This window comes from Thecamonas trahens (genome assembly GCF_000142905.1).
Source record: "Thecamonas trahens ATCC 50062 unplaced genomic scaffold supercont1.40, whole genome shotgun sequence".
In the NCBI taxonomy this organism is placed as follows: domain Eukaryota; order Apusomonadida; family Apusomonadidae; genus Thecamonas; species Thecamonas trahens.
The window spans coordinates 289,806-315,754 of NW_013657640.1; the positions used below are offsets into that span (position 1 = coordinate 289,806).

The 25,949-nt window shown below is 65.8% G+C and overlaps 7 protein-coding genes across 7 annotated transcripts; 3 read left to right on the plus strand and 4 right to left on the minus strand.

Annotated features, from left to right (window-relative positions):
* Positions 1-1,003: 1,003 nt before the first annotated feature.
* Positions 1,004-3,997, minus strand: AMSG_12164 (uncharacterized protein; the record flags this gene model as incomplete). The annotated part of the gene is made up of 3 exons (XM_013900050.1): positions 1,004-2,546; positions 2,887-2,944; positions 3,224-3,997. The coding sequence occupies 3 exons, from the start codon at positions 3,995-3,997 to the stop codon at positions 1,588-1,590; spliced, it is 1,791 nt and encodes a 596-aa protein (XP_013755504.1). The 3' UTR covers positions 1,004-1,587.
* Positions 3,998-4,738: 741 nt separating this feature from the next.
* On the minus strand, positions 4,739-6,631 carry AMSG_08424 (uncharacterized protein; the record flags this gene model as incomplete). Its single annotated transcript, XM_013900028.1, has 3 exons — positions 4,739-6,118; positions 6,290-6,352; positions 6,593-6,631. 3 exons carry the CDS (start codon positions 6,629-6,631, stop codon positions 4,739-4,741), a joined length of 1,482 nt encoding a protein of 493 aa, XP_013755482.1.
* A 1,083-nt stretch (positions 6,632-7,714) lies between these two features.
* AMSG_08425 (serine/threonine protein kinase 1) lies at positions 7,715-10,300 on the plus strand (the record flags this gene model as incomplete). The annotated part of the gene is made up of 3 exons (XM_013900029.1): positions 7,715-7,727; positions 7,791-8,266; positions 8,311-10,300. The coding sequence occupies 3 exons, from the start codon at positions 7,715-7,717 to the stop codon at positions 10,282-10,284; spliced, it is 2,463 nt and encodes an 820-aa protein (XP_013755483.1). The 3' UTR covers positions 10,285-10,300.
* Positions 10,301-10,311: 11 nt separating this feature from the next.
* On the minus strand, positions 10,312-11,092 carry AMSG_08426 (uncharacterized protein; the record flags this gene model as incomplete). Its single annotated transcript, XM_013900030.1, has 2 exons — positions 10,312-10,360; positions 10,422-11,092. The coding sequence occupies 2 exons, from the start codon at positions 11,090-11,092 to the stop codon at positions 10,312-10,314; spliced, it is 720 nt and encodes a 239-aa protein (XP_013755484.1).
* A 206-nt stretch (positions 11,093-11,298) lies between these two features.
* AMSG_08427 (uncharacterized protein) lies at positions 11,299-11,924 on the plus strand (the record flags this gene model as incomplete). Its single annotated transcript, XM_013900031.1, has 2 exons — positions 11,299-11,777; positions 11,885-11,924. 2 exons carry the CDS (start codon positions 11,299-11,301, stop codon positions 11,922-11,924), a joined length of 519 nt encoding a protein of 172 aa, XP_013755485.1.
* Positions 11,925-12,036: 112 nt separating this feature from the next.
* AMSG_08428 (uncharacterized protein) lies at positions 12,037-16,179 on the minus strand (the record flags this gene model as incomplete). The annotated part of the gene is made up of 2 exons (XM_013900032.1): positions 12,037-15,927; positions 16,153-16,179. The coding sequence occupies 2 exons, from the start codon at positions 16,177-16,179 to the stop codon at positions 12,037-12,039; spliced, it is 3,918 nt and encodes a 1,305-aa protein (XP_013755486.1).
* Positions 16,180-17,677: 1,498 nt separating this feature from the next.
* AMSG_08429 (uncharacterized protein) lies at positions 17,678-23,795 on the plus strand (the record flags this gene model as incomplete). The annotated part of the gene is made up of 3 exons (XM_013900033.1): positions 17,678-20,371; positions 20,431-21,981; positions 22,053-23,795. The coding sequence occupies exons 1-3, from the start codon at positions 17,765-17,767 to the stop codon at positions 23,793-23,795; spliced, it is 5,901 nt and encodes a 1,966-aa protein (XP_013755487.1). The 5' UTR covers positions 17,678-17,764.
* Between the last annotated feature and the right edge of the window lie 2,154 nt (positions 23,796-25,949).

Consider the following 25,949-nt stretch of genomic DNA (forward strand, 5'->3'; position numbering starts at 1 on the left):
CCCCCCCCCCCCCCCCCCCTCTACCACCACCCAAGCAGAGCCTCTTCTAAAACCACACCCACAGTATGCCACCGCATCACCCGTTCCTCACTGTGTTCTTCGCCATTTGCTGCAGTGACAGCCCCTTTTCCCCCTCCTCCTTCCCCCCCCCCCCCTCCCCTCCCCAGTAGCTGTTCCTTTATGCGGAACGACTAGCGGCTTGGCCAGGCTGCGGACGCCAATGGGTGGGAATGGGTCAGGGGCCAGGGGGGGGGGGGGGAAGGGGGAAGGGGAACGGAAGGGAGAGGGGGGGGGGGCGAAGGGAGTATGTAGCTATGGTAAACGTACAGATACTGGAAGAGAGAGAGGGGGATAGGTGGGTGTGGGTGTGAGTACGGGGGTGGGCTTGGAGGGGGAGGGCGTGAGAGTCAAGGCTGCGAATGACTGTAGTGGGTGGAAGAATGGGAGGAGGGGAGGGGACGGGAGGGGGGGTGGGGGGTGACAGAAGTTTTTTTTTGTTTTTTTTTTCTGATTAGTTGGCAGCTACGGGTGACTACGTTGCGCAACGATGAGGGGGAACCACCCAACGGCTCGAGAGCTGGTGAGGAAGCGTGTCGACGGTGGGTGGCCATACTCCACGCCAAAGACAACAGAATGTCGAGTGGAAGCCTCAACGGAACGCTCGAGATTACGGTTCATGCGGGGCGAGGGCTGATTGTGGCGGACTCGAGCTCGAGCGATCCGTATGTGGTGGTTCGTGCCGGCGGGCACAAGTTCAAGACGCCGACGGTCAAAGCGAGCTTGGAGCCGGTGTGGGAAGACGCGCGGGCGACGATTGGTCCGTTTTCTGCAGTTGATGAGGTGGAGATCCTGGTGTTTGACTGGGATCGGTTCGGGTCGAACGATGCGATGGGGTCGGCCAAGGTGAGCGGCGAGGAGCTCGTGTCCGAGGCCGAGTTCGACGCCTGGCTCGCGCTCGATCTTCCGGCCGACTACGACGGCGATGCCGACTCGGCGGGCGAGGTCCATGTCACGCTCAAGTTTACGGCGACGGTGGTGCCCGAGGACGAGATCCCGGTCGAGCTTCCGATCCTGGCCCAGGGCGAGAGTGCACCGCGGAGCCCCGATGAGGATGGCGAGCTCTTCCACGGGCCGCTCAAGCTCAAGATGATGCAGACGATGCTCAACGGCATCAATCTCCCGTTCCTCAACCATGAGCAGGAGAAGAAGCTCTACTACACGCTTATGTCTGCCGTCGGGCGCTTGATCCCCATGACAGCCCTCTCTTACGTCGTCCATCTCCCGTCTAAGATCGCCGACGACCTCGTGCCTAACATCTTTTCCGCCGAGCTCAAGACCAGCGTCGTCTCCTCGTTCAACAAGATGTTTGACATCCCGTTTGTCGGCGAGGAGACCGAGCGCAAGATGTTTGCCAACGCGTACATCGCCGCAAAGGGCATTGTCCGGACAGACCCGGCCATCTTCTCGTGGTTCGTCGACTCGGTCAAGCACGTCTACAACGTCCGCCTCGGACGCGGAGAGGTCGATCCCAACGCGTAGGCAGCAACCAGTCGAGTCAGCAAGAACCTAGTGCTTACGCATCACACATCAAACATCAAACACCACAGCACGCCGCTCAAAGATAGGCGGCGCTGGACGCCGCGGGACTGGACGGCTCCGCGACGACGGCGGGACAATGCGCGACCGCGCCGACGCGACGACAAACCGCTGGTATGGGCTCAGCGTGGCCTTACGGTGCATCGTGGCATGAACAAGATCGTGGCGGAGTCGCGCAGCCTGCCCGGCAGCAATGGCGGCAGACTGTGTCCGCGTCCGTCGTGCGGCGTGCAGCGAGGCCGCGGCTCCGGCGCTGTCAAAGATGGCAGCCGGCCGCGGCGTGTGCCGGAGCGCGGCGCGATCGCTTGCTGACAGCGCGCGATCGAGGACGAGATCGTGCCCGGCAGGCGCATAACCAAGTGGCGGCGGCGGGAGCGGCGCCGATGGCGGCGGACTGGCAATGACACGCGGCGGGCTGGCGGGCTGGCCATCCATCGGCGCAACCACCGCCGTCCGCCTCAGTGGCGGCACCTGGCGGCGAGATGTGTGCCGAGCGGATGAAGGACTGAGGTGGCGGGCGGAGCAGGTGCCATCAGCATTGGCCGCAGCAAAGAGCCCCACAGGACGAAGCGCCGGAGCAGGAGGCATGTGCTCAAGGCGAGTGTGCTCGACCGTCCCGGCCTCCAGATTGTCAAGCGCCATCTCGAGCGACTCGGCCAGGGCAGCGTTCTCAGCCTCGAGGGCGGCAGCATCGATAGAAGTGGCTTGCGGCGAGGGGCGCCAAGGCAATGGCGGCGTGAGAAGCGATGAATGGACGAGTGAGAGCGGGATAAAGCCAAGCTCTGCAGCAGAGGCGAGGGCATGGAGCGCCGGAGCGGCAAGCGAGGCATTGAGCGACGAGTCGAGGGCGTCGAGCATGGGCGAGAGGAGCGACTCGAGGAGGACGAGGTCATCAGGCTCAAGACCAGGTGTCTGGGTTGCGGTCACAAGGTGGGCTGTGAGCGCGTCCACTGCCGCACGGAGCGCCTCCATGGAGAGGCGGGGGGGGGGGGGTGCGAGGAGTGTGAGCGAGTGAGGTGTGGCAGTTGGCGAGGTTTCTCTCGATTGTTCATTGCAGGCAGAGGGGGGGTTCTTGAGAAAGAACCATGGGTAAAGGGGGGTGGGTGCCTCCCTTGGAAGCCGGAAGCGCATGCGCACACGCACAGCGCTTTTGGCCGGCTCCTGCACCCTCTCCTGGACTGGCTGACGAGGGAACAGAGTGCGGACGAACGAGAGTACAAGGAAGGGGGGGGGGGGGGGCGCCCGGCTCCCAAAGGGAAAGACAAAGAGGCGCTTACGCGCGCTCGCCACGAATGCGCCGGGCCAGGGAGAGGTCCTTGACCATGATGGTCACACGCTTGGCATGGATCTGTGGGTGCAGGCGGGTGAGTAGCGTGGTAGTGGCGTGGTAGGGCGGGTGGGGGGTGGGGGGTGATCAATAAAAATTGTATAGCCAATGGCAGAAAGTCCGCCACCTCTGGCTCGTTTTCGTCGGTGGCCGCAGACAAAGCGACCACTTTGGGCGGTGGCAAACGGCGGCGGGTTTGGCGAGCGGGAAAGACGGGCGAAAAAAGGTTTGGAACACACGGGAGCGAAGCGGGGAGGGGGGGAACACAGGAGGGAGAGGGGACGGGTGGGGGCGACGTACGGCGCAGAGGTTGGTGTCCTCAAAGATGGAAACAAGGTAGGCCTCGGTAGCCTCCTGGAGGGCGGCAATGGCGGAGGACTGGAAGCGCAGATCGGCCTTGAACTCCTGGGCGAGCTCACGGACAAGGCGCTGGAAGGGCAGGCGCCGGATGAGGAGCTCGGTCGACTTCTGGTACTTCCGGATCTCACGGAGGGCGACGGTACCCGGGCGGTAGCGGTGGGCCTTCTTGACGCCGCCGGTGGCCGGCGCCGACTTGCGGGCGGCCTTGGTGGCGAGCGACTTGCGCGGTGCCTTGGCACCGGTGGCGGACTTGCGGGCGGTCTGCTTGGTACGAGCCATGTTTCTCGAGAAAAGTGTGACGACTGTATTCTGCGACGTCGCTGGTCGCCACCAGCGCCAAGTCGCCAACCGCTTTGCGCAAATGTGCCAATTTTTGTCCACACGACCACGCCGACGCGGCCCACTCTTATCCGGCGCCTGGTTCGCGCCGTACGTGGTGTAGAGGCCCCCCTGATGGTGGTAGGGGGCTGGAGAAGAGCGTCGATGAGGTTGTAGGCGTGGGGAATTGTTTGATGGTAGTGTAGATGGGGCAGACGGGCGTGCGTGATAGAGGTGCCGGGCAGACGCTCGACGTTCAACTGGCTTCCACCACTTTAGCTCGGATGGAAGGCCGGATGGATGACGGTGTTCGATCTGGTTCGACGGCTTCAATTGGCAGAACCAAGGGGGTGGGGAGTTGCTCGGGTGAACATCACGAGTCGAGCCAGAGCGCATCGGCAGAAGCAGCCGCGCCTACAGCGTGGGCAACGGCAGCGGCAATGTCTGCGACGGGAGCCATGGCGCCGACGCCAGTGTCGCCGCAAGCGAGGAGCTTTGAGACGGGCGCGATGGTGAGGATGCCCCAAGACTCGATGGTGGCCATGTGTGTGGCGGTGACTGGGTGCTTCCACATGGCGGTGTTCATGGCCGGAGCCACAACCATGAGCTTCTCCGACTGAGCCATGTCCCATGCCCGTGCCACGCAGGTGAGCAAGTTGTCGGCGAGGCCGAGGGCGAGCTTGGCGAGCGAGTTGGCCGAGAGCGGCGCAATGACAAAGATATCGGCCCACTTGCGGAGCTCGATGTGGACGACCGGGTCGCCCTTGCCTCGCCACGCCGACCACTCGAGCTCGTCCGGCACAAAGACGACGCCCTCGGGAAGTTGGTCAACGTCGACAAAGTGTTGCGCGGCTGCGGTTGCCACCACGGCAATGACCGCATCCTCGCCTACAGCCCCGCGCGTCGCCCTCATCAGCTCGTAGGCTTTGATCGTCGCCACAGAGCCGGTGAGCCCAATGAGGACGTGGTACTTGCCATCGTTTGCATCCAGTCTACTCAGCGGATCCATGTACTCGCTCGGGCTTTCATCGGCAAGCGCCATCGTACTCGTACGCGCTATGGCTGTGGAGGGCCGAGACGAGTGTGGCAAGGCTGCTCTGCCTGCTTTACGCCATCCGATCAGGCGAGTGGAGCCCATCACGCTGCAGGTGCGATGACGGCGGCGGCGACGGCGTTGGCGGCAGCGGCGGCAACCCAGCATGATGGCGTGTACACCGAGTGGGCGGCACGGAGCGCGATGAGATCGGTCGGACAGTACCAGGTCCCGTTGTAGGTCGCCGACGACGGCGCGGCGTCGGTCATGGCAAAGTAGTCGACAAGCGTGCTGGCGGCACGCTTTGCCTGGATCAGCTCGACAACGGCGGCGTTGGCACGGGCGACGGCTGCCGGCGACCGCCACGCCGCCCAGTTGGCGGCCGATGGCGAGACCGGCGCCGCCTCTGGGTTATCCCACACCCATCGCCCGGCACGGCGGCCATGCGGATCGGAAATGCGGTGGAGGACACCCGAGCTGTCGGCCTCGGCGAGGCCAATAAAGCGGCGGACCACGCCTTGCGCTGGGGTGCACGCGCACGAGCTTGGCTCTCTTCCGCGACACACGCATTCGTCCGGGAACGGCGTCTCGGCCGCAGCCTTGAGTCGGATCCGCGGCGCGAGGACGACAACAAGCTTGCCGCGCCACTCGGAGATGGCGTCGAGGAACGTCGCCAGCTTGTCGACGTCCTGCCCGACATCGACGCACACGACAGCAGCGCGGGTCTCGGGCTCCGCAGCCAGCGCGGCGGCCAGTTCGGAAAGCGAGGCCAGCGGGCGAGTGGCCTGCTCGGCAAGCTCGTTGTAGCCATAGTCGACGAGCTCCGCCGTCGGCAGCACATGTCGCCAGTGGTAGAGGCCCGGGGCGGCCTTGAGCCGCCCGTAGACCTCATCGATCTCACGGCCGTCGGGCGGAACCAGCCGCGGGGCGTGGAGATCCAATAGGGCACAGACGCCGGCGCCGTCGCCGACCATCGGCACCAGGCGGCCGTCGAGGACAGCCGAAAGCTCGGCGCTAGACACGTGCTTCCGGCGCGAGCACGCCGGCGAGAACCACGCCATCGTTGCCTCGCCAACCACCTCGTCGTGGCCGAGCATCCGCGGCGGGAGCCACCATCCCGCGCGCTCGGCCTCGTCACTGCTTCCGGTGCAGTCCGGGAGCGCAGTGAGACTGGTGTACGCGGGCGCCGCCACATGAAGGGCGCCGAGGATAAAGCCGAACGGCGTATTGAGCGGTGTTGCTCCGTTGGCGCTTACCAGCGTCGCCTCGAGCGCGAACACGCCGCGGACCGGCGGGAGGTAGAGCACAGCGTCAAAGACTCCGCATTGAGCGGTGCGCTCCTCGATGGAGATCGGCGCAAACCGTGCCGGATACGTAGCCGAGAAGACCATGCCGACCTCAGCGCCACACGCCGCCGGCTCTCCCTCGCGCGCCTCTAACCGAACCACAAGCGAGATCCGGCCGTGCGGATCAGCCTCCAGCACCTCCCGAGCCCCGTCCACGCACAGCCTGTACCGCGTCCTGCTGCCATGCTCGCCCGTCGCTTCCGAGCACCCGAGTGTGTGCCAGTTGGCGCCGGGATAGCTCCACGGCCCGCCTCCCGCATCGTCCGCCAACTTGCCATCTTCCTCGCCAGCTGCCCTCGTGTTTGCCACAAACGCACGCACATCAGCCGCAAAGGACGCCATGCCATCAGTCAGCTCGGCGTCGGCGACAGGCTCTGCATAAGGCGAAGAGTCCGACAGGACGTTGGCCGCTGCATGGGGCGGCGAACTGTGCGGAGGCGAATTGTGCGATGTTGGCGTGGGTGTGGGCGTGGGCGTGGGCGTGGGCGTGGGCGCATGACCAGCTCCTGCTCCAGATCCTGTTGTCATGGCGGCCTTTCCGCCAGAGTGTGGCAGCTCGGACAAGTCGATCTCCCTCTCGCCCAGCATGATTGAGTAGCCAAAGATGAGGACGACCATGGCACCTGCCGCAGCCACCACCCTCCGGTACATGACCTTCCGATACACCACTCCGTCCTGCCGCATGCTCGCCCTCCTCGCACCGCGCCTCGACGTAACCCGCAGAGTCGAGTCTGTTCCGCAGGCAAGTCCGTGAGCAACCGTGAGCAGCAGCCTGCCGAGGTGATGACAGCCGAGACGTCACCCGTGGCGAATTTCTCGGCAGATGCCACGGCAGACTCTGTCCTCTCCATGCCGCCTTGCCATCACCACCAAGCCACCCAACCACCCAACCACCCACCCAACCACCCACCCATCCACCTGCCAGCTAACACCACCACCCATCCACATCCTCATACTGCACTACCGCGCTGCGTCGTTTGTCTCGGCGCGCTCTCCTCCCACCTTTCATTCCTCCACTCCACCCCGGCAAAGACAAAAATATAATAAAAAAGTTACACCCCACCTCACCCCCCCCCCCCCCCCCCCCCCCCCCCACTTTACCTAACTGCCCCCCCCCCCCCTTGCCAATCCCGGCTGACAAGCTACGGGCCTCGGCCAGCCGCGGGCAGATGGCAAGGAGCAAGAGCGGGAGCGGCTGCCCACCCACCCGACCCCAGCCGAGCCCAAGGCCTCCCAGGTGGGCGCGAGGCAAAGCAGTTGCCAACGGGAGTGGGTGGCATGGGACGGGGGAAGCGCAAGGGCGGTAGGGAGACGTCATCGTCGTCGTCGTCGTCGTCGGCAAGCAGCAGCAGCAACAGCAGCAGTAGCAGCAGCAGCAGTAGCAACAGCAGCAGCAGCAGCAGCAGCAGCAGTGTCACAAGGTTGAAGAGGAGGCACAGCAGCAGGAAGGAGAAGAAAGGCAGGAGGAGGAAGGCAAGGTCAAAGACAAGGTCACAGACACAGTCACGGTCAAGGTCGAGTTCAAGGTCGACGGCCAGAGCTCATGCGAGTGGCGCAAACAACTTGGACAGTCTTGCGAGCACTCGGTCTTTTTCTGTTGCTTCGTCAAGAGCCTCTGCCGCCAAAAGCAGCCGAAAGGCAGCAAAGGGCGCCAAGGAGGGCAAGGGTGGGAAGAAGGACAAGAAGAAGTCAAAGGCTTCGGCTGCTGCTGCGCCAACGGCGGCAAACACGACGATGACCACGGCGAGTGAGAGATCAAGATCTCGTTCGAGGTCAAGGTCGACAAGGCCGTCGGGACGGAGGTCGAGAGCCACACGATCCGGCAAGTCAGGCAAGTCGGGCAAGTCGGGCAAGTCGGGCAAGTCGCGCACGTCGGGCAAGTCGCGCAAGCCGCATAGGTCGGGACGGCGACGGAGGCGGTCGAGGACTGCGTTCACTGGCTCGGCGTCGGTAGCACAGTCACCACCGCCGCGACTCGCGCCGGCTCCGCTGCCGGCTCCGCTGCCGTCAGTGTCATCGTCATCGTCTTCATCGCAGTCGCAGTCGCGGCCGCGGTCGCAGTCGCGGTCGCGGTCGCGGTCGCAGTCGCGGTCGCAGTCGAGCGGGAGCAGCTCTCACTCGGGGTCGGAAGACAGAGCAACGGCGCCAGTCCTCGAGTCGTTCTCGGATCTCCCGGAGGAGCTCATTGTCTCGCGGAAGGAGCTCAAGGGCAAAAAGGTGGTCGGCTCAGGCTCGTTCGGCAAGGTATACAAGGCGACGTTCCGCGGCAAGCCGGTGGCGTACAAGGTGCCCAAGGGGACCAAGGAGGACCTGGCCGACCTCAAGAAGAGGTCATGCTGGTCACCTTCCTCAACCACCGCAACATCATCTCGATCTACGGGGTGGTGCAGGACAAGTCGTCGGTCGGGGTGATCATGGAGTACTGCCCGACCGATCTCGAGGCAGCACAGGCCTCGCTTGCTCCGCTCGCCATCCTCAAGGTTGCACACGGCATCTGCTCCGGCATGGCCTACCTTCACTCGCTCAGGATCATCCACCGTGATCTCAAGTCGGCCAACATCCTGCTCGACGTCGACGGTGACGTCCGCATCATCGATTTTGGCCTCTCGCGCCTCCTTCCCTCGCAGCCCGAGGAGATGACGCTCGGCACCGGCTCGCCGGACTTTATGGCGCCCGAGATGAAGACTGTCTCGCAGCGGATGCGCGACGCCGAGGCTGTCGAGGCCGCGGCCTCGACAGCCTCGGCCGACGAGACCGGCGAGACCCGTGGCGCGTCGGCGTCGTCGTCGTACTCACCACCGCCGCCGTCGCCGTCGCCCGACGCGCCGCCGTCGCCGCTCCCGGCATCGGCCTCGCACTCCTCCGACGCGCACCCGTCGGAGACCGAGCTCACCCCCGTGCCCGACGAGGCGTCCTCGGGCAAAAAGTCGTGGTTCCGCCGCTGGCGCTCGAACAAGAGCGCGTCGCCAGAGTCGTCAGCGGCGTCGCCCTCGTTTGCCGCCGCCGATCTCCCGCCCAAGGCCGCCACGCCCGATGCGGTCCGGTCAACCACGTCTTTTCCTGCGCCGCGCATTGTCCGCTCGGCCACAAACTCGTCGTCGTCGCGCGGCAGCGAGTCAGACGCCGGCGGCGGCGGCACCGCCCGCCGTCGTACCCGCTCGCGCGCTCGCTCGCTGTCAAAGTCCGGTCGGCCCGGCCGTACCCGCTCGAGGTCGCGGACCTCCAAGGGCAACAGGCTCGCACCGCTGGCGGCGGCGGCGTCAGGCTCGTCGTCGTCGTCGTCACATGCTGGCAAGGCCAACCATGCGTCGCGATCCCGGAGCCGAAAGGCCAAGCAGCGGCGCCCAAGCCGGACCCACAAAGGCAAGCGGGCACGCCGCGGCGTCGGCGGCACCGCCTCGGCTTTGTACCCGGGGCACATGCCGGCGGCGCGCCGTGGACACGGCTCGGTCTCATACTCGCGTCCGCGGGCCTCGGTCCGCGACCTCCTCAAGCCATCGACAGGCTACGGCCTTGCGGTCGACGTCTACGCCTTTGGCAAAGTGCTGGAGGAGATGGCCGCGGCAAACCGGTCGGCGCCGCGGGCGCTGCTCAAGATTGCCGAGCGGTGCCTCAACCCCAAGCCCGAGGCACGCCCCTCGTTTGACCGTCTCGAGCCCATGCTCCTCGCCCTCATCCACAAGATCTCGCCGGCCAACTCACACCCGTCGTTAGCGTCGGCAGACTCGGGCTCGGGCTCGGGCGACGGTCCGCCGTCGCTCCGCCTTCGCCCCTCGCGCCTCCAGCCAGGCTCCCGCCGCCGCTCCATGTCGCCCTCGGCCGCCAGACGCCACGTCTCGGCCGCCCGCCGTACCCGGCAGCTCACCGCCATCTCATCGGCGTCGGAGGAGTCGACCTCGTCGCACGCTGCGGCATCGGGCACAAACTCGGGCGCAAACTCGGGCTCGGACTCAGGCTCGTCGTCGTCGACCGCCATCTCGCCGCCGCGCCCTCTCCACACCATCCGCAAGAAGCGCGCCGCGACCGCGTCGGCCACCACGCTGGCCTCGGTCTCGCGATCAGTCTCATCGCGCCGGCCGGTCCCTTCTCGCCGCCGCTCGCGCTCACGATCCAAAGAAGCGACTCCTCCGCCAGACCACGTAGCGACGCGCACGACCCGGTCACGCTCGACCGCCCGCCGCCGCTCGCAAATCCGCAAGCGCTCGCGCTCAAAGTCCAAGAACTCGCGCTCGCCCGCCCGCTCGCTCGCCGATCTCGGCTCCGGCTCGATCACGTCCGACTCGTTTGGTTCGGCCACAGGATAAAGACCATCCACCCACGCCGCTATGCTTTTACCTTGGGCAGGATCCGCCTCCGGGCGTTGATGAAGAAGTTGTCGAGCTGCGTCCGGCTCATTCCGGTCGCTGCGCAGAGTTCGGTCTTCTCGTCCTTGGTCGGGTACGGGTGATGAGCGTGCTCAAAGAGCCACGCCTTGAGCACAGCCTGCGCCGCCGCATACGCATCGCGATCGTCTTTGTCTCCCCGTGCCCGCTCGCCGCGCCCCAACAGCCGCTGCCGCTTGGATCGGCACTGCCCGAGCTGATCCAACTCAGCTTTGAGCGCCGCGTCGGCCGCCGAGTGCTTCCGCTTGAGCGCCTTTTGCACCGCCTGCATCCGTGCCGCCATCGACAGCAGGCCCGGGCTCGACTCACCAGTAGCCGCCATCGCCTCGGCCTCAAAGGTGCTAGTGACAGACATTACTATCCGATGCAGCTTCTCCAGTTCGGCCGCCTGCACCCGCCGCATGGCCACCAGCCGCCACATCATGTCGTCGCCAAAGGTTCCCGGGAGCAGCTCGTCGAGCTGGCGGACGCCCCGTCGGGCCAGAAAGGCCGCCACCGCTACTCCTGCCGCCAGCGGGCCCTCGCTCGGCGACTCTGTCCATGGCGCGGTCTGGATGAGCTCCATCAGCTCCACCAGCAGCTCCATCAACGGGTGACCCGCCAGCTCGCTCGCCCGTCCCGCCTCGTCGCCCAGCGCATCCGCCACCTCGGCGAGCGCTTGATCGGCCACGGGCCTGGCAGCGGCCGAGCTCGTGTCTCGTCCGGCCCTATCTCTGCTCCCACTCGACATAACCGAGGCATGGAAGCAGTGGCGGCTGTCTGTGGCAAGCTCTGGTGCGACATGGCGCGCGTGTCGCAGCGATCGCGGCATGGTCGGTCTGGGCAGAGCCGAGTGGCTGCCCCCCCCCCCCCCCCTCCCCCTCCCCCGGCACCGGGCTAGGATCAATGGCTGACGGGGAGCCCAGACTCGTCTCCAACGTGTGACGCCCGCCTTCTATGCCGCGATCGCTCCGTCCAACACTTGGGTATCTGCCGCCGTCACTCGGAAGCGAGGTGTACGCCTGTGCCGGGAACGGGCCGTTTGTGGCGACGCAGACGACGCGCGCGTTCCACGCGCCGTCGACAAGCGAGGTCGAGTCCGAGCCAGAGGCACCGAGTCCAGCTAGCGGTAGCGAGTCGTCCACTGCCGAGCTGGCCTCGTTCGAGGCTGCGATGGGAAGCATGGTGTTTGCAGCCGGCAGCTTTGCGGCGCTGAGCGCGGCGGCGGAGGAGAACCACGTGGCGGGCATGATGCTGTACTCGACCCGCGGCGCGTACACCCGCGGCATCGAGGTCATCCGCCGGCAGTGCGCCGCGGCTGGGGAAGCGCTTGTGGCGATGGAGTCGACCGCGAATGGCCCGCTTCCTGATGCCCTTGTTTCTGGGTGGCACGACAGGGTGGCTGGCATCCGGCGCGCAGCGGTGGCGCGGCTGGCGTCCGAGAGCCACGCCGCGCTGGCGCGGCTGGACGTCATGGTCGCAAACGGCACGCTCCCGCCAAACAAGAAGAAACGAACCAACTTTGACGCGCAAGCCCGCAAAGTACTTCGCGAGTGGCGAGCAGCCCACGGCGATCGGCCTGACGAGTCAGCGCGAAACGAGCTGGCGCGCGCCTCGGGCCTCAGTGCCAAGCAAGTGGCGACGTGGTTCGCCAACGCGCGGTACCGGGCGAGCGGGCATGGATAGTAGAGTCGTTTACGGCGCAAGGACGGCGCCCGATGGCAGATCTCTGCGGACCTCGCCGGTAGCGGCGTTCTTATAGTACACAACAGCGCCGGCGCCCTTCTTGATCCATACGTTGTCGCTGGGCACTGCCGGAGGTTGCGGGTGGTGGGAAGAGGGCGAGGGTGGGCCGTCCGACGCGGGCGGCCCGGCAAGGGCCTCACGCTTGAGCGGCGACGCCTCGCGGTCGCCCTCGAGGCGGCCGAGCTCGGCCTGCATGTCCCGGTTCGAGGACTCGAGGTGTGCGACCGAGGCGGCGACGCCGCCGTCACGGACGGCCTTGATGGAGGCGTCGAGCCGGTCGCCGACGACCTTGAGCTGCGATTCGCCGTGGAGTGCGAGGGCCTCGGCACGCACGACCGACTGCTCGACGCCGTCGAGCTCAAGCTCGAGCGAGCGAGCGAGGACCGAGCCCTCGTTAGCCTCTTCGCGCGCGAGCCGGAGCTCGTGCTGCAGGAGCGAGATCTCGCCGACGAGCTCGACTCGGTCGGCCTGGAGGGCGGCGACCTGGAGCTCGAGCTGAACAACTTCTTGCGAGCGGCGGTCGAGCTTGTTGTGCAAGTCCGAGACGGTCTGCGCGTGCTCGCGGAGGGTGGCCGACATGGCAGAGGTCGAGTTGCGGTCGGCATCGGCGACGGCGGCTTCAAGCTTGCGCATGGCGTCGGCAGCGGTGGCGGCCGCACCCTGAGCAGTCTCCTTGGCGGACAGGGCCTCGGCGAGAGCAGAGCGGAGACGAACAGCATCGTCATCGGCGGCGGCGGCGCGCTTGGCGGCGGCGGCAGCCGAGGCTTCGGCAGCGTCGGCGCGGGCGGTGGCGGCGGCGGCGGTCCGCTTGGCAGCCTCGAGCTGGACCACCAGCTGCATCTTGTCCTTGCCCGCGGCGAGGGCGGATGCCTGGGCGGCACGGAACTCGTCGTACGACTCCTGCAGCTTTGTGCGGAGCTCCTTGATTTGCTCGTACTGGTTGTTGATCGCGTCGGCGCCGGCGCCGGCGCGGCCGGAGCTGGCACCCGGCTGGGTGGCTAGGCCGGCCTTGGCCCGCTTGAGCTGCGAAGTTGCCTCGCGGAGGTTACGCTCAAGGGCCAGCTTCTCACGGTTGAGGCTCTCGACCGAGGCGCGAAGGGTGGCGGCCTCGTTGCGGGCCTTGTTGAGCATGCCTTCGAGCTCAAAGCGATCGTCAGCGACGCGGGCAAGGTCGTCGCGGAGGCGGCCCATGTCGGCGGCCATGAGTTCGCGCTCGTACGAGCCGTGCGAGGTGGTCGAGGCCGAGGCCAGCGACATGCCGTTGAGCTGCGACCGGAGCGAGGAGGCGACAGACTCCAGCTCGACAATCCGGGCCTTGAGCGCGGAGACCGCCTTGCCGTGCTCTTCCTTGAGAGCGGCGGCTTCGGCGGGCGAGAGTGAGCCGGGCGGGGCCGAATCACCACGGAAGGTGCCGTCGTCGGCACCTCCGCTCGCCATCCGCCACTCGCGGAGCGACGCCGGCGGGCCGTCAAGACCGCCGGCGCCGGCCTTGCGGGCGACGGTGGCGTACTTTTGCAGCTGACGGACCTCGTCCTGCAGCGCCTCAACCTCAATCGACTTGGAGCGGATCTGGGCCCGGAGGGTGTGGACAAGGTTGACGAGGCGTGCGCGAGCGGCGTCCGACTCGTTGCCGGCCGGTTCAGACTCGCCCACCAGGACGTCGGCGAGCGCATCGGTGGCCTCTGTCACCTCGTTACGGGTGAGTGTCAGGTCCTTAGCGAGTTGGCGGATGCGGAGGCGGAGGGCCGCGTTCTCGGAGCGCAGCGCCTGGAGCGAGGCGACCGAGTCGCCGCCGACCGGCGCCTCGTCGGCAAGCTCCTCCGGGTTTTCGATGCCAGTGGCAGCCTCGAGGACACGGAGCTTGGCGGAGAGCTCGTCGACGGCGTCGTAGAGTCGGCGATTCTCCTCGCGGAGCGCGACGTTGACGACCTGGAGCTCGCCGTGGAGCGAGGCCTGCGAGATGACGCGGGCGGTCTGTGAGTCGAGGTTGGCCTGCAACTCGTCGCGCTCGGCGCGCTGGCGAGTCACATCCTTGGACAGCTCGTGGCGGAGGTAGTCGTTTTGGGTGACGAGGTTGTCGACGCGCGCAGCAAGAGCCTCGTTGGCGAGCGCGGCACGCTGCAGCTCGTCAGACGCGTCCTCGGCGGCCGAGACAGCGGCAAAGAGCCTGCCGTTCTCCTCGACCAGCCGCTCCAACTGCGGCTCGATCGATTTGGCGTGGGCAACCAAGGCGGCATTGGTCTCGGCCGCAGCACGGAGCTTGGCCTCGGACGCGGCGGTCTCCTCGAGCGAGGCCGAGAGCTCGGCAACCAGCGCCTTGGCCGACTCGAGTTCGGCTGCTGACTTGGTCGCGGCGTCCTTGAACGGTGCGAGCTCATCGAGCTGCTCGCGGAGCGAGGATGCGGCGGCTTCGGCGGTATCGGCCCGCCCGTCGGCCTTGGCCACCCGCCGCTCGAGCGCGGCGACTCGCGCCGAGAGCTCGGCATTGTCGTCGAGGGCGGCGCGGAGCGAGGCGTTGGCCGAGTCGACGGTCGACTTGGCGGCGTCGAGCGCAGCCTCGAGTGACTCGACCTTGCCGGTGAGCGCCTGCCGCTGCATCTCGGCTTGGGCCGCCGCCGACTGGGCCGCAAGCTGGGCCTCCTGGACTTGGGCCATGGCATCGAGCTTGGCCTGTTGGGCGGTGGCAGAGAGGTCAGCAATGCGTGCGCGGGCGGCGTCGGCGTCAGCGACGGCGCGGTCGGCAGACTCGCGGGCGTCGGCCAGCTGGCGCTCGAGCCGGTCGGCCCGTGCAGCGGTGACCGACGCAGCGTCGGCGGCCTCGCGGCACGACGCAAGCTGGTCGAGGACCTCGGCCTGCAGCTCGTCCATGGCGGCCGCCTGCTGGCGGGCACTCTCGGCCTCGGCCTCAAGAACCTCAATCCGCTGGGTGGCGGCGCTCGCCTCATTCCGGGCGGCGTCACTCTGGCCCTCGGCATCACGGAGGAGAGTCTCAAGCTCGGCGACCTGTGCGCGGAGCGCGGCGTTGGCGTCGCGCACGACGTCTACAGAGCCCGGGGTGTTGGAGGTGCTCGACCCGGACTTGGCCGCGTCCAGTTCGGTCCGCAGCTCTTCCACCTGGCTCAGCAGCTCCTCGGTAAATTCGATGAGCGCCTCACGCTCCTCGTCGGCCGACGCCGGCGCAGCACCGTCCGGGAGCGAGCTCGGTGCCAGCCGGGCCGTCGACTCGACGTCCAGCACTCTTGCCTTGAGCGCCTCGTTCTCGGCCGCGAGTTCGGCGGCCTGGACCGCGTGCAGCCCCTTTTGCTCGAGCATCGACTTGAGAACCTTAATGTACGCACGCTGCTCCTCAGCGACCTGTGCTTCACCGCGGAGATTCTCCAGCAACTCATCACGCTCGGCCTTGAGGCTGCGGATCGCGGCCGAGTCGGCGCGGGTCGCCACTGCAGTACCTGGGCGAGTCATCTTGTTCGGCTCAGCGTTCTCCGCCCCAGCCGCGAGCTTGGCCTTGAGTGTGTCGCGCTGGACAAAGAGCTTGCGAATGCGAGCGTTGGCTGCTTTGAGCTCCTTCTCTAGCCGAGCGATGCGGGCATTCGCAGCGCGATTCGACTTTGCACTCGCAGCTGCGCTCGACGCCGGCGTCCGGGCTGTTCGGGCCGACTTTCCGCCATCGGCATCATCGCCTTCTGCAAGGACCGCAACTGCAAGCGGCATCTGCTTCACATGGGCCTTTTCCACCGGAAGCGGATGGGCCGGAGCGAGCTGAGCCACTCGCTCCTCAGTCAAAGCCAGCTGGCCACGCAAGGCCGCCACGGTCTTTGTCAGCGAGAGCAAGTCACGCGCCTGTGCTTGAACCTTTGCCGCCAGTCGGGCATCCAGGCGCCCGCCTCCAGCACCCGCACCCGCACCAGCACCCGCACCAGCACCAGCACCAGCACCAGCACCCGAGCCAGTAGCTCCCGTCGGCCCTTGCCGTGTCGTCCATGACCGGCTATGGGAGGTGGCCGACTTGACGGGAGTGGGTGCTCCTGCAGACTGCACAGGGGAAGTAGGCGCAGTTGGCTCCACAGGCACCCGTGCTCGTGGCACCTCCATGCCTGCTACGTAGTGTCGAGTCGAGTGGTCTGGTCCTGGGTCGTCCCCAAGGGTGGTAGTGGCTGGCTGGCTGCCGGTTGGCTGCTTGCCGTTTTTGGCGCCAAAGAGGCGAAATGGCGCCGAGCTGTTGGGCTAACCGGTCGACGGTGACAACAAGCCAGTTTGACGGTGCCGAACCAGCTGACGCTCCCGAGTCAGTCGACGGTACCGAACCATCCGAGCTATGGTTGTATAAAGCTAGATCGCTGTCATACGGCACCCTGGACCTCATGTATCTTGCTCTTGATGGGGGCAAGATGGCAGATGGGCAAGATCTGCGCGCCGTCACACAGGCCATGGCACAAGATCGCATCGCTACGATGTGACGGATGGATTGCTGCCTCGGAGCAGCATGGTGTTCTGTGGTTGCGCTGCTGGTTTTGTCGTGTTAGTAGTGCTCTTCGTAACCTCCGTTTGGTTTTGCCTTGGATGTCCGAGGTGTGTCGGTCGTAGGCGCCTGCGACGCGCGTGGGGAGAAAGAACATCAGGCTATTGGATGCACATGACCTAGAACGATTGGCACACTTATCCGCTTTACTCCTTTACCGCTCTTTGGGTTGCAGCAGCTCTATTGTACGAGTCCACGTGCCAATCGGCGCAGGTTTGATGCCGGAGACACTGAGCGTGTTGGTTGGTTGCTCATGTGCCAAGTGAGTGATCTCAATGATCTTTTGTCGCCTTGTGCCAGGATGCCCGCCTCCCCCACACATTGCCACACATGGACACATCCCATGATCCCACCCCTCTCCCACCCATACGACAACCACTACCCATACTTCAGTCCATACGCTGACCCCCCCCCTCCAGCTCCGTCACCCAATCTCCCATCGCCCAGCCCATCACCCTCTACCGCTCATGCTCGTTCTCCGGCCGAAACACTCTCTCGGTGGCCGGGCGAGCGGTCGCTCCGCTGGGTTCGACGGCTTGATTTCCTCGCATTTACTGTGGTGACCATCTTTGCCAGCACATCGTCCCAATTGGCACGGTCAGCCGCGTGTACGCGAACGCCGTTCGATGGCCCACGTACACACGAGAATTGGGCGCCCAGAGGGCGCGCGTGGTCATCATCGTCGCGCATCGTCATCAGAAAGGGTGAGTGGGTGGGATCCCGCTCCGTCGTAGCCGACTCTGTCGACGCCATCGGAGCTCTATGCAAAGTATGGTGTCAGCCGCTTCGCTTCGCTCAGCCGGCCGCGAGTGTTGGCGACTCGCAGCAGTCGCTGACCAACCAACCGCCGACTCGGTCGACCAGCCGAGCCCCACGCTGTTCCCCCGCCGCTGCCCCGCCGCACTACCCCCCCCTTTCAGCGAACACGTTACCATTCAACTTGAGTTTGTCAAGCCATACCAATCACACGTACGCGAGGCGAAGCACGTCCTCACACCCACCACTTGCGCATTCGCTGAGCAGAGCTCGCTGTGGTGGCTGCTGGAAGGTGTTGCGGCGGACGGAAGAACCTTTTTTTGACGGCTTTTTCGTTGTCTGTCCTTTGGCCAAAAAGGCCGACAAAGAGCACATTGACGACGGAGCTGTGCGATCGGGGACATGCTTTATAGGTTAGAGTTGGCATGGGGATCCATGGCTGGCCGCAAGAGTCGAGGACATGTTGGGAGGGCTGAGCGGAGGGTGCGTAGTGGTGGTGGCAATGTTGCGCTGCTCCCTGTCCTGGTGCTCTTGCTCGTCGGGCTTGGATACGTCGCGAGCGGCGACTGCGTCATTGAGTACGTCGAGCCGAGCAGCAATCTGATGAGTGGCGCCATCTCGAACCCAACGGGAATGGTGGCAAGCATGCTCGACGCCGGAACGGCTTATCTGGACGTGGCTGTCATCGACTTTACCAACAATGGGGTGTATGTCATCACCAGGACCGGTGGCGGTGGATGGAATGCCCCTAGTCTCGTCGATAACACTAAGGAGGAGCCGTTCCTCCTTGTGGCCGAGGACGCAGATGGAGACGGGAGCCCGGACGTGATTGTGCCATACTCGGGCGACACCGACAGTGTAGTGATCTATTGGAACGTCGGGCACGACGCCACCTTTCCCAACGTGCCGACAGTTCTCGACACCATGGCGGACACCGACCCGTACTCTGCAGCGATTGGCGACATCAACGCTGACGGCATGATCGACGTTGTCTACACAGCGTTCTGGGGAGACTTTGTGGGCGTTTTTCTCGGCACAGGCACCGGAACGTTTGCAGCGTCGAGCGATGATCTGACCTCCAGCCTAGGCGGCATCTACAGCATTGTGTCGCCGAGGCAAGTTGCGGTCCATGACATGGACGCTGATGGCTTTGACGACATCATCTACGTTTGTTCAGACACCCACATGGTGGTTATTCTTCCCGGGCGGTCTGACATCGACTCGGTGCTGGCGACGTCGGCCGCTGTCGTCGACTACCTCGCCGACGGCGTGTTCAACTTTGCCGTCGGCGACCTTGACCAGGACGGTGACCTGGACATTGTGGCATCCATCACGGAGGACAGTGTCATTCGGGTGTACTACAATTTGGGAAGCATGTTGTTTACCCAGCCGGCGACCATCGGCGCCGCCCATATGCTTCCGTACACCATTGCGCTCGGCGACGTCTCTGGCGACGGTTGGCTCGACATTGTGTACGTGGCGTCAGGCTCGGATCTCGTCGGCTGGATTCCGGCCGAGGTCGGCGGCACGTTTGTGCTGCCGCCGCAAAAGATGTCTGCGCTCACGGCGCCGCATGGCGCTGTTGTCGGGGACTTTGACGGCGACGGGCAGGTTGATGCCGGGGCGGTGAGTGAGTCGACCGGCGAGGTGGTGTACTACACCTTTTCGGCGAGCGCCTCGCCGCTGACTGCGACGCCGCGGATTGTGACAGCCACCACCGAGGGGGCACAGGCCGTCGACGTGGTCGACTTTAACAACGACGGCTTTGTCGACACGCTCGTCGCGTCATGGCTCGATCGGTCGGTGACAGTTTGGTTCAATGACGGGCGCGGCTCGTTCCAGGGCTCCAACGGCGCCGAAGGACGGGTCTCGCAGGCCATTCACAAGGACATCACCCTCACCCCCGGCGCAGTGGTTGCGGTCGATGTCGACGGCGATGGCCTGTTTGACGCTCTCGCCGGCTACGAGGATGTCTCGCACCCGGTCACTTGGTGGCGCAACACCGGTGACGGGGTGTTTGAAACAACGCCGCGGACGGTCGGGACGTGCGGGCTTGAGGCGCGCCGGGTCCGCAAGGCAGACTTTAACGGCGACGGACTACCGGACGTGGTGATGGTGTGCATGGACCCTGAGGCCGACGTCAAGGCGTTTATCAACATCGACGGTGGCGCAAGCTGGACTGAGCTGTTGCTCTACCGTTACACGCCAGCAGTGTGGGACGAATATCTGTATGTCGACGTTGCGGTGGCCGACTTGGACAATGACAACCGACCGGATGTGGTGGTTGTCGAGGGCTTTTCCGGCAAGGTGGCGTACATACGCAACCTGAACGGGACAACCTTTGCTCCCGCCACCATCATTGATAACGCACCCAGCAGCGATCCGATCTCTGTCGCGCTCTGCGATGTCGACGCCAACGGCGGCATCGACGTGGTGGTAGGCCTCCTGGACCCGGTGCCCAAAGTGGTGCTCTACCAGCAGACGGGGGCGGGTACACTCAGCTTTGCGCCTCCGATTACGCTCGGCGGAACTTACACTGAGCCGTGGGCTGTGGCGTGCGGCGATGTAACCGGCGACGGCGCAGTTGACATTGTTGTTGGCGACTACGCTGAGCCGGGGCCGCTGGTGTGGTACCGCAACGACGGGAGTGGCAGCTTTTCTCCGCAGACCGTCCTTGGCACGTACGACAATATCTTTGAGATTTCCATCGCCGACGTCAACTCGGATGGACTCAATGACGTTCTGGTAGCGGCGTCCGGCGAGAACATGGTGTTTGCAGTGTATCAGCAGCGGCTGCTGTCGGCTGCTGTGGAGCGTGCAAAGTTGCCGGAGCTCGCACCCGGACTATCACCGACGGTTCCGCAGCTGCACTACGAACTCAACACAGCCTCGCGGTGCTCGGCGCAGCGGCTGGATCTGCCAGCCGGGATGGTGGCGCGCGGTTGCGCGGCATCGGGCTATCTGGTGGTGCCGAGCGGGGTCGACTGGACCATTGCTGGGCCACCTGGGGTTTTGCGAGCGACCGGCCGGTGCTCTCGTGCGGTGGCGATGGCGGCGTCATGTTCAAGGTCGAGGCTGGAGCAAAGCTGGTCATCTCGGACGTGGACCTCGAGGGCGCCACGATTGCGGCCAGCTTTGATGCATCGACCGGCCTGCGGGTCTCGGGAGCGGGCGCAATTCTGCGGCTGATCAACGTGACCGTCTCCGGCTTTTCGTCGGTGAGTGCGTCGCCGTTCCAGTACCTCGGCGGGCACGGCGGAGCGGTGGCGGTGACCGATGGCGGGCGGCTGGAGGTGATTGGCTCGACCTTTGCCGGTAACTCGGCCAAGACGACTGGCGGCGCGGTGGCGCTGCTTGGCGACGAGCCGACTGCGTCGTTTGTGGCGACAACGTTTGTCAACAACGAGGCGCTTGGCGATGGCGGTGGCGCGGTGGCAGTCCTCTCGCGCGGCGGTAGTGTGAGCTTCACGGAAGGAAGCAAGGTGGTCGACAACCACGCGCCAAGTGGATGTGGCGGCGGGATGCTCATCGAGTCTGCGGCTGAGGACGTTCGGCTGACGCTGAGCGATACCTTGGTGTGCTCGAACACGGCCGGAAAGCTCGGCGGCGGCCTGGCCGCCTTTGCCGGCTCGGGCGTCGAGGTGGTGAGCTCCAGTGGCTCGGTGTTTGCCGACAACAGTGCGCGCGCCGGCGGCGGCATCGCCGCCATGGCCGCAAGCTACACTGTGCCGGCGTTCAGCACGTTTTCGTCTGCGGCGCTCGCGCGTGCGCCAGCCGGAAGCGGCACCGGCAATGCTACGATTGCGTTTGAGGCTGGCGCGGTGCTCGGTCACAACAAGGCGGTGTACGGCGGTGGACTGTTTGGCTGCGGCGCGGTCGTTGATGCGCGGGCATTGAGCATGAGCGGCGTGCCGCAGGCGAGCACTGGTGGCGGGTTTGGCTTCTACTGTCTCCTTAGCGACGGTAGCGCGCCTCAAGGCGAGTCGTGGCTGCTGGCGCCTGTGGTGGGGGGAGTGAGCGGCACGAGCGGCGGGTACGGACAACTGTTTGCTACACCTCCGGTTGCACTCACCTCTATGCAGATGCCGATGGGCGTGTCGTCGGGCGTGGCGCTCGGTGCCGGCTACGCAGTTGCTTATGACGGATACGGGCAGCTTGTTGTTGACGACGGCCTCGTGCTCGATGTGACCGAGTCAAGCGGAGCCGGCATTGTTGTGACCGGCGCCGAGGTCGGGATCGGGTTCTCGGGGGTGACCGGGCAGGCGCCGCTGCAGGGCGTGGCGCTTGCTGTGCCTGTGGCGGTTCTCCCGCACACGGGCACGCTTCGGCTGCGGATCAGGACCGAGGTGGCGAGCGGGGTGGTGGTGATTGAGATGAACGTGGGCGTGAACATTGGACTCTGCTCGCGTGGGCTTGGAGCGGATAGCTCGAGCGGGCTCGGCGGCGGCGTGCTTGTGTGCTCGGCGTGCGATGAGGGCTCTTACTCGGACGAAGAGACTGCGGGTGCTTGCCGCGCGATTCCGCCTTGTCCAGCGCTCTCGCAGCGACCGAGCCAGAACAACGCTACGCATCTTGTGCCGTGCGAGTGTGAGGCCGGGACGTGGACTCCAGAGGCTGTGGTGACGGAGCCGTGCCGAGCGTGTCCGAAGGGGCCGAGTGCGACGGCGGGTACGCGGCACCTGTAGCACAGCCAGGATGGAAGCAGATCGATGACGTGCCGACGTTTGCGGCGTGTCCGATCGGCTCTGCCTGCCTCGGCGGGCGTGCGACGATCGAATGCGGGCCGGGCTACGAGCCAGACGGGTACCTGTGCCGGCTGTGTGCGCCGAGTGCGTACCGATTCTCGGACGGGACATGCAAGCCTTGCCCAACGGGCTCGCTCTCTCGGTTCTGGGCGTTTGTATTTGGCATTGCGATTGTGGCGATGGCGGCAGTGTGCGTGGTGGTCTTCACCACCCGCGTGGTGGAGCAGGGCGGCGAGGCGCGGCCGGCGCCGCCGCAGTCTGAGCGGACCAAGCTCATTCCGCATGCGCTCTCAGTGGCGCTGGTGTACATCCAGATCTTGGGTCTCCTTGCTGACGCGCCGTTCAACTGGCCGGAGACGCCTGTGCGCAAGGCGCTGCGCGCGGCCAACGTGGCCAACGTGGACCTCGCGATTTTCTCGACCGATTGTACCATCAAGGACTTTGCGACGCGGTATTTGGTGTCTGTGGCGGTCCCGCTGGTGTTTGCTGGGTGGATGGTTGCCATTGTGGCCGGAGTCAAGGCGCTCGGACGATGCATGGCGTGTGCGGCGCGGACGCGGATGGCGACGATTTCGGGGTGGACGCTGGCCGGACGGGTGCTGTTCTCGTTTGGCCCGCTCCTCTACATCCCGGTCTGCAAGTCTGCGCTTGTGTTTTTCGACTGCACGCGGCTGCCTGACGGCAACTATTACCTCGATGCCAACCTTGACGAGCAGTGCTTTGTGGGGACGTGGATGCGACTGTTCCCGATTGCGCTCGTGGCGCTTGTGCTGTATGTGGCAGCGCTGCCGCTGTTCTTTGCTACGGTGCTGTGGCGAAACCGAGGCCGGCTCGGCGAGCCGCAGGTCCAGCTCCGGTACGGGCCGATCTACCTGCAGTATCGCAGTGCGTACTTTTGGTTCGAAGTTGCGCAGCTGGTCAAGCGGCTGATGATTGTGTGCGTGGCGCTGTTTTTCTCGCGGATCGAGGTGTGGCTCTTTGGCGGTCTGTTTGTCATCTTCCTCTCGTACCGCACGTTCCAGCTCAAGCACGCGCCGTTCTTTTTCCCAGTCCACAACACGCTCGAGGCGCGACTGAGCGCGGCGATTGTGGTCTTACTCACCTGCGGCGTCCTGTTCTGGGCCAACAAGTTCCCGAACCAGACGACGTACGTGGTGGTCGCGGTTGTGGCGATGGCAGCAATCTCGATTTCGATCCTAGTCCTCCTCGCAGCAGCGGCCGAGGAGATCGGGACGACGGTGAAGCACAAGCGGGAGCAGCGGCGGGTTGGCAGCGGGCGAAGTAGCGGCGGCAGCTCGCTCACTCTCCGCGATACGGAGTTTCTTACCCTCCTCTCGCGGCATGTCCCGGATCTGGAGCACCCGGAGCTTGCGGTGCCGATGTACCACGTTCACTCGAGGTTCCGCGATGATGCCGGTGGCGACGAAGGGAGCATGACCAACAGCGAGACGAGCGACGGCATGGATGCCGGGTTTCCATCGAACAAGGAGGTCATGCCGCGGTGGGCGACCGTAAGCGGCGGCTCGGGCTTGGGACGCGAGCGCAGCCAGATCGATTCGCCCAGCGGCATCGGCCGCTCATCTAGGCGCATCTCATCGTCAGTCGACTTGTTTGTCGAATCGGACGAGGACGTCCCGCTCGATGTAATGAGCACGCCAGCGTTGGACAGTAGTCAGGGCCGCGGATGAGGAGCCGGACGAGCCGGACGCGACTGGCGACGAGGGGCAGCGGACGCGGCTGGAGGCAGCGGGCGGCCAGGAGTAAAGTGCGAGCGGTCGCGGAGGGTGCGCGAGGCCGGGCGCGGGCGGGCGCGGTGTTGCACGGTGACCGGGCGGATGGTGAGGGCAGGACCGAGCGACGAGGGGGTAGGTGGGCGCGAGGCGCGGGCCGACGGCGGAAGTACGGCCGACGGTGGGCGGCTCGACGGCGGCGGGAGCGGCGAGAGGCGGCGGACGGAGCGGCCGTGGACGCCCATGTCTGCACGGTCACGACCGAGCGGCGGGAGGCGCTGGGCGTGCGAGGCCGAGGCGACCGACCGAGCGCGGTGGGGCGGGCCAGCCGGCTGCGGCGGGAGGCGGGCCGGCAGCGCGGTCGGCCGCGAGCCGAGGACCGAGAGCGGCGGTGGGACACGAGCGACGGTGCGACGCGGCGGTGCGGCGCGCGATGGGCGCGGTGGACGCAGCGGCGAGCGGCGGGGCAGCGACCGGGCGTCGAGCCGGACCACGCCCGGCGGCGTCGCCGGCTGGCTGGCAACGAGCTCTGGTGGGGCGGCCCGCGGCTGCGGGGCCAGATCAAGCGGCGGGAGTGGCGATGAGGAGACCGGCGGCGGCGGGCGTGGCGGCGATGGGAGCGATGGCGAGTGCGGGGTGAGCATGTCACGAGCGAGTGGGGCGAGAACGGGCGCGACAGCACGCCAGATAACATCAAAGACGCTGTCGAGAATCTGGCCGCGGAGCGACGGTGCCGGATCCAGCGGTGGAAAGCCGGCGCGCTCGCGGCGCTTGGCTATGTAGGAAAAATAGGAGAGGCGGCGCGAGGAGCCGACGCCGCCGCAGTGGCGACGCGAGGCAAATGCCGATGGCGGCTGAGCAAGGTCAAGCGGCGGCGGGCCAAGCGCGAGCATCTCCTCGACGACGCCGTCGGCGGCAAAGAGCTCTTCATCCGCCAAGCCGTAGTCTTCAGCAGTCGCGCGTGGCGGCGGAGATCCGGCGACGAGCAGCCCGGCCATGGAGGTTGGCGAGGGAACGGCGGCGAGCGGATGCGACGGCGGCGGCGAGACGATGGTGGCAGCAGGCGGAGCGTCGTCACCATCCGCGGAGAGTGTCGGCAGCAGCGAGGTACCCTCTGTGCGGAGCATGGGGCGTGTGGCACGCCAGACATCAATCTCGTCGGCGATGGCACGCGGAGCGGCAACGAGGCGCGACGGAGCTCGGCGGGAGCGAGGCGCAGCGGCCGATGCAGGAGGCGGGTGGAGTGCGGGAGCGATGTTCTGAAGTGGCGCATAGAGACGGGTGATGGCTGCGTCCCAAGCACGGGCAAGCGCGCGAGAGTCATCGGGATGTGTATGCGAGAGATGGACAGCAATGGTGTCGTGGTGATTGTCGATGTCGTCGACAGAGGACTCATACTCGACGACCAGGACTCTGTCGTCATCGATGGCGATCTCGTCCGAGTAGCCCTCTGTCCACTCTGTGCCATCACGTGACCAATCGGTATCGGTCTCATCTCCGGACCCTCTGCGAGTCGAGAGCGATAATTTGGAGTAGGCCTCCAGCTCGTTCATCGATGTCTTCAAGCGCCCGGTGCCCGTCTCACTCTCACTCTCCCCAGAGCCAGACGACAGGGAGAGCGAGCCTGCCTCGTCTCCCCCCTCTCTGCCCCCTCTCGCCCTCCCTGCCCGTGTCATGTCTGCGGTTGGAGTGGGGCGTGGGGTGTGGGGTGAGTTGGGAGTGGGGTGACGGAGGGCGGAGGGCGGAGGGGCGGTGGAGTGGTGGGGAGGGGGTGTGGGGTGGGGATTGGGGATGGGGATGGGGATGATGGTGGTGTGTGTGTGTGTTTGTGTGTGGGTGTGTGGGTGTGTAGGGTGGATGGGGATGGTGATGGTGGTGGTGGTGATGGTGATGGTGGTGGTGGTGATGGTGATGGTGGTGGTGGTGGTGGTGGTGGTGGTGGTGGTGGTGAAGGCGATGACCATGCTGATGGCGATACGAGTGGCGACATAGGCGGCACTGCCAGTGATACTGGTGGCCGTACTGATGGCGATGGCGATGCTGATGGCCTCGGCGTGTGTCCTGGCAGTGACTGCGACTCGGCGCAGGCCATGATGGGCGACCGCGGTCCGG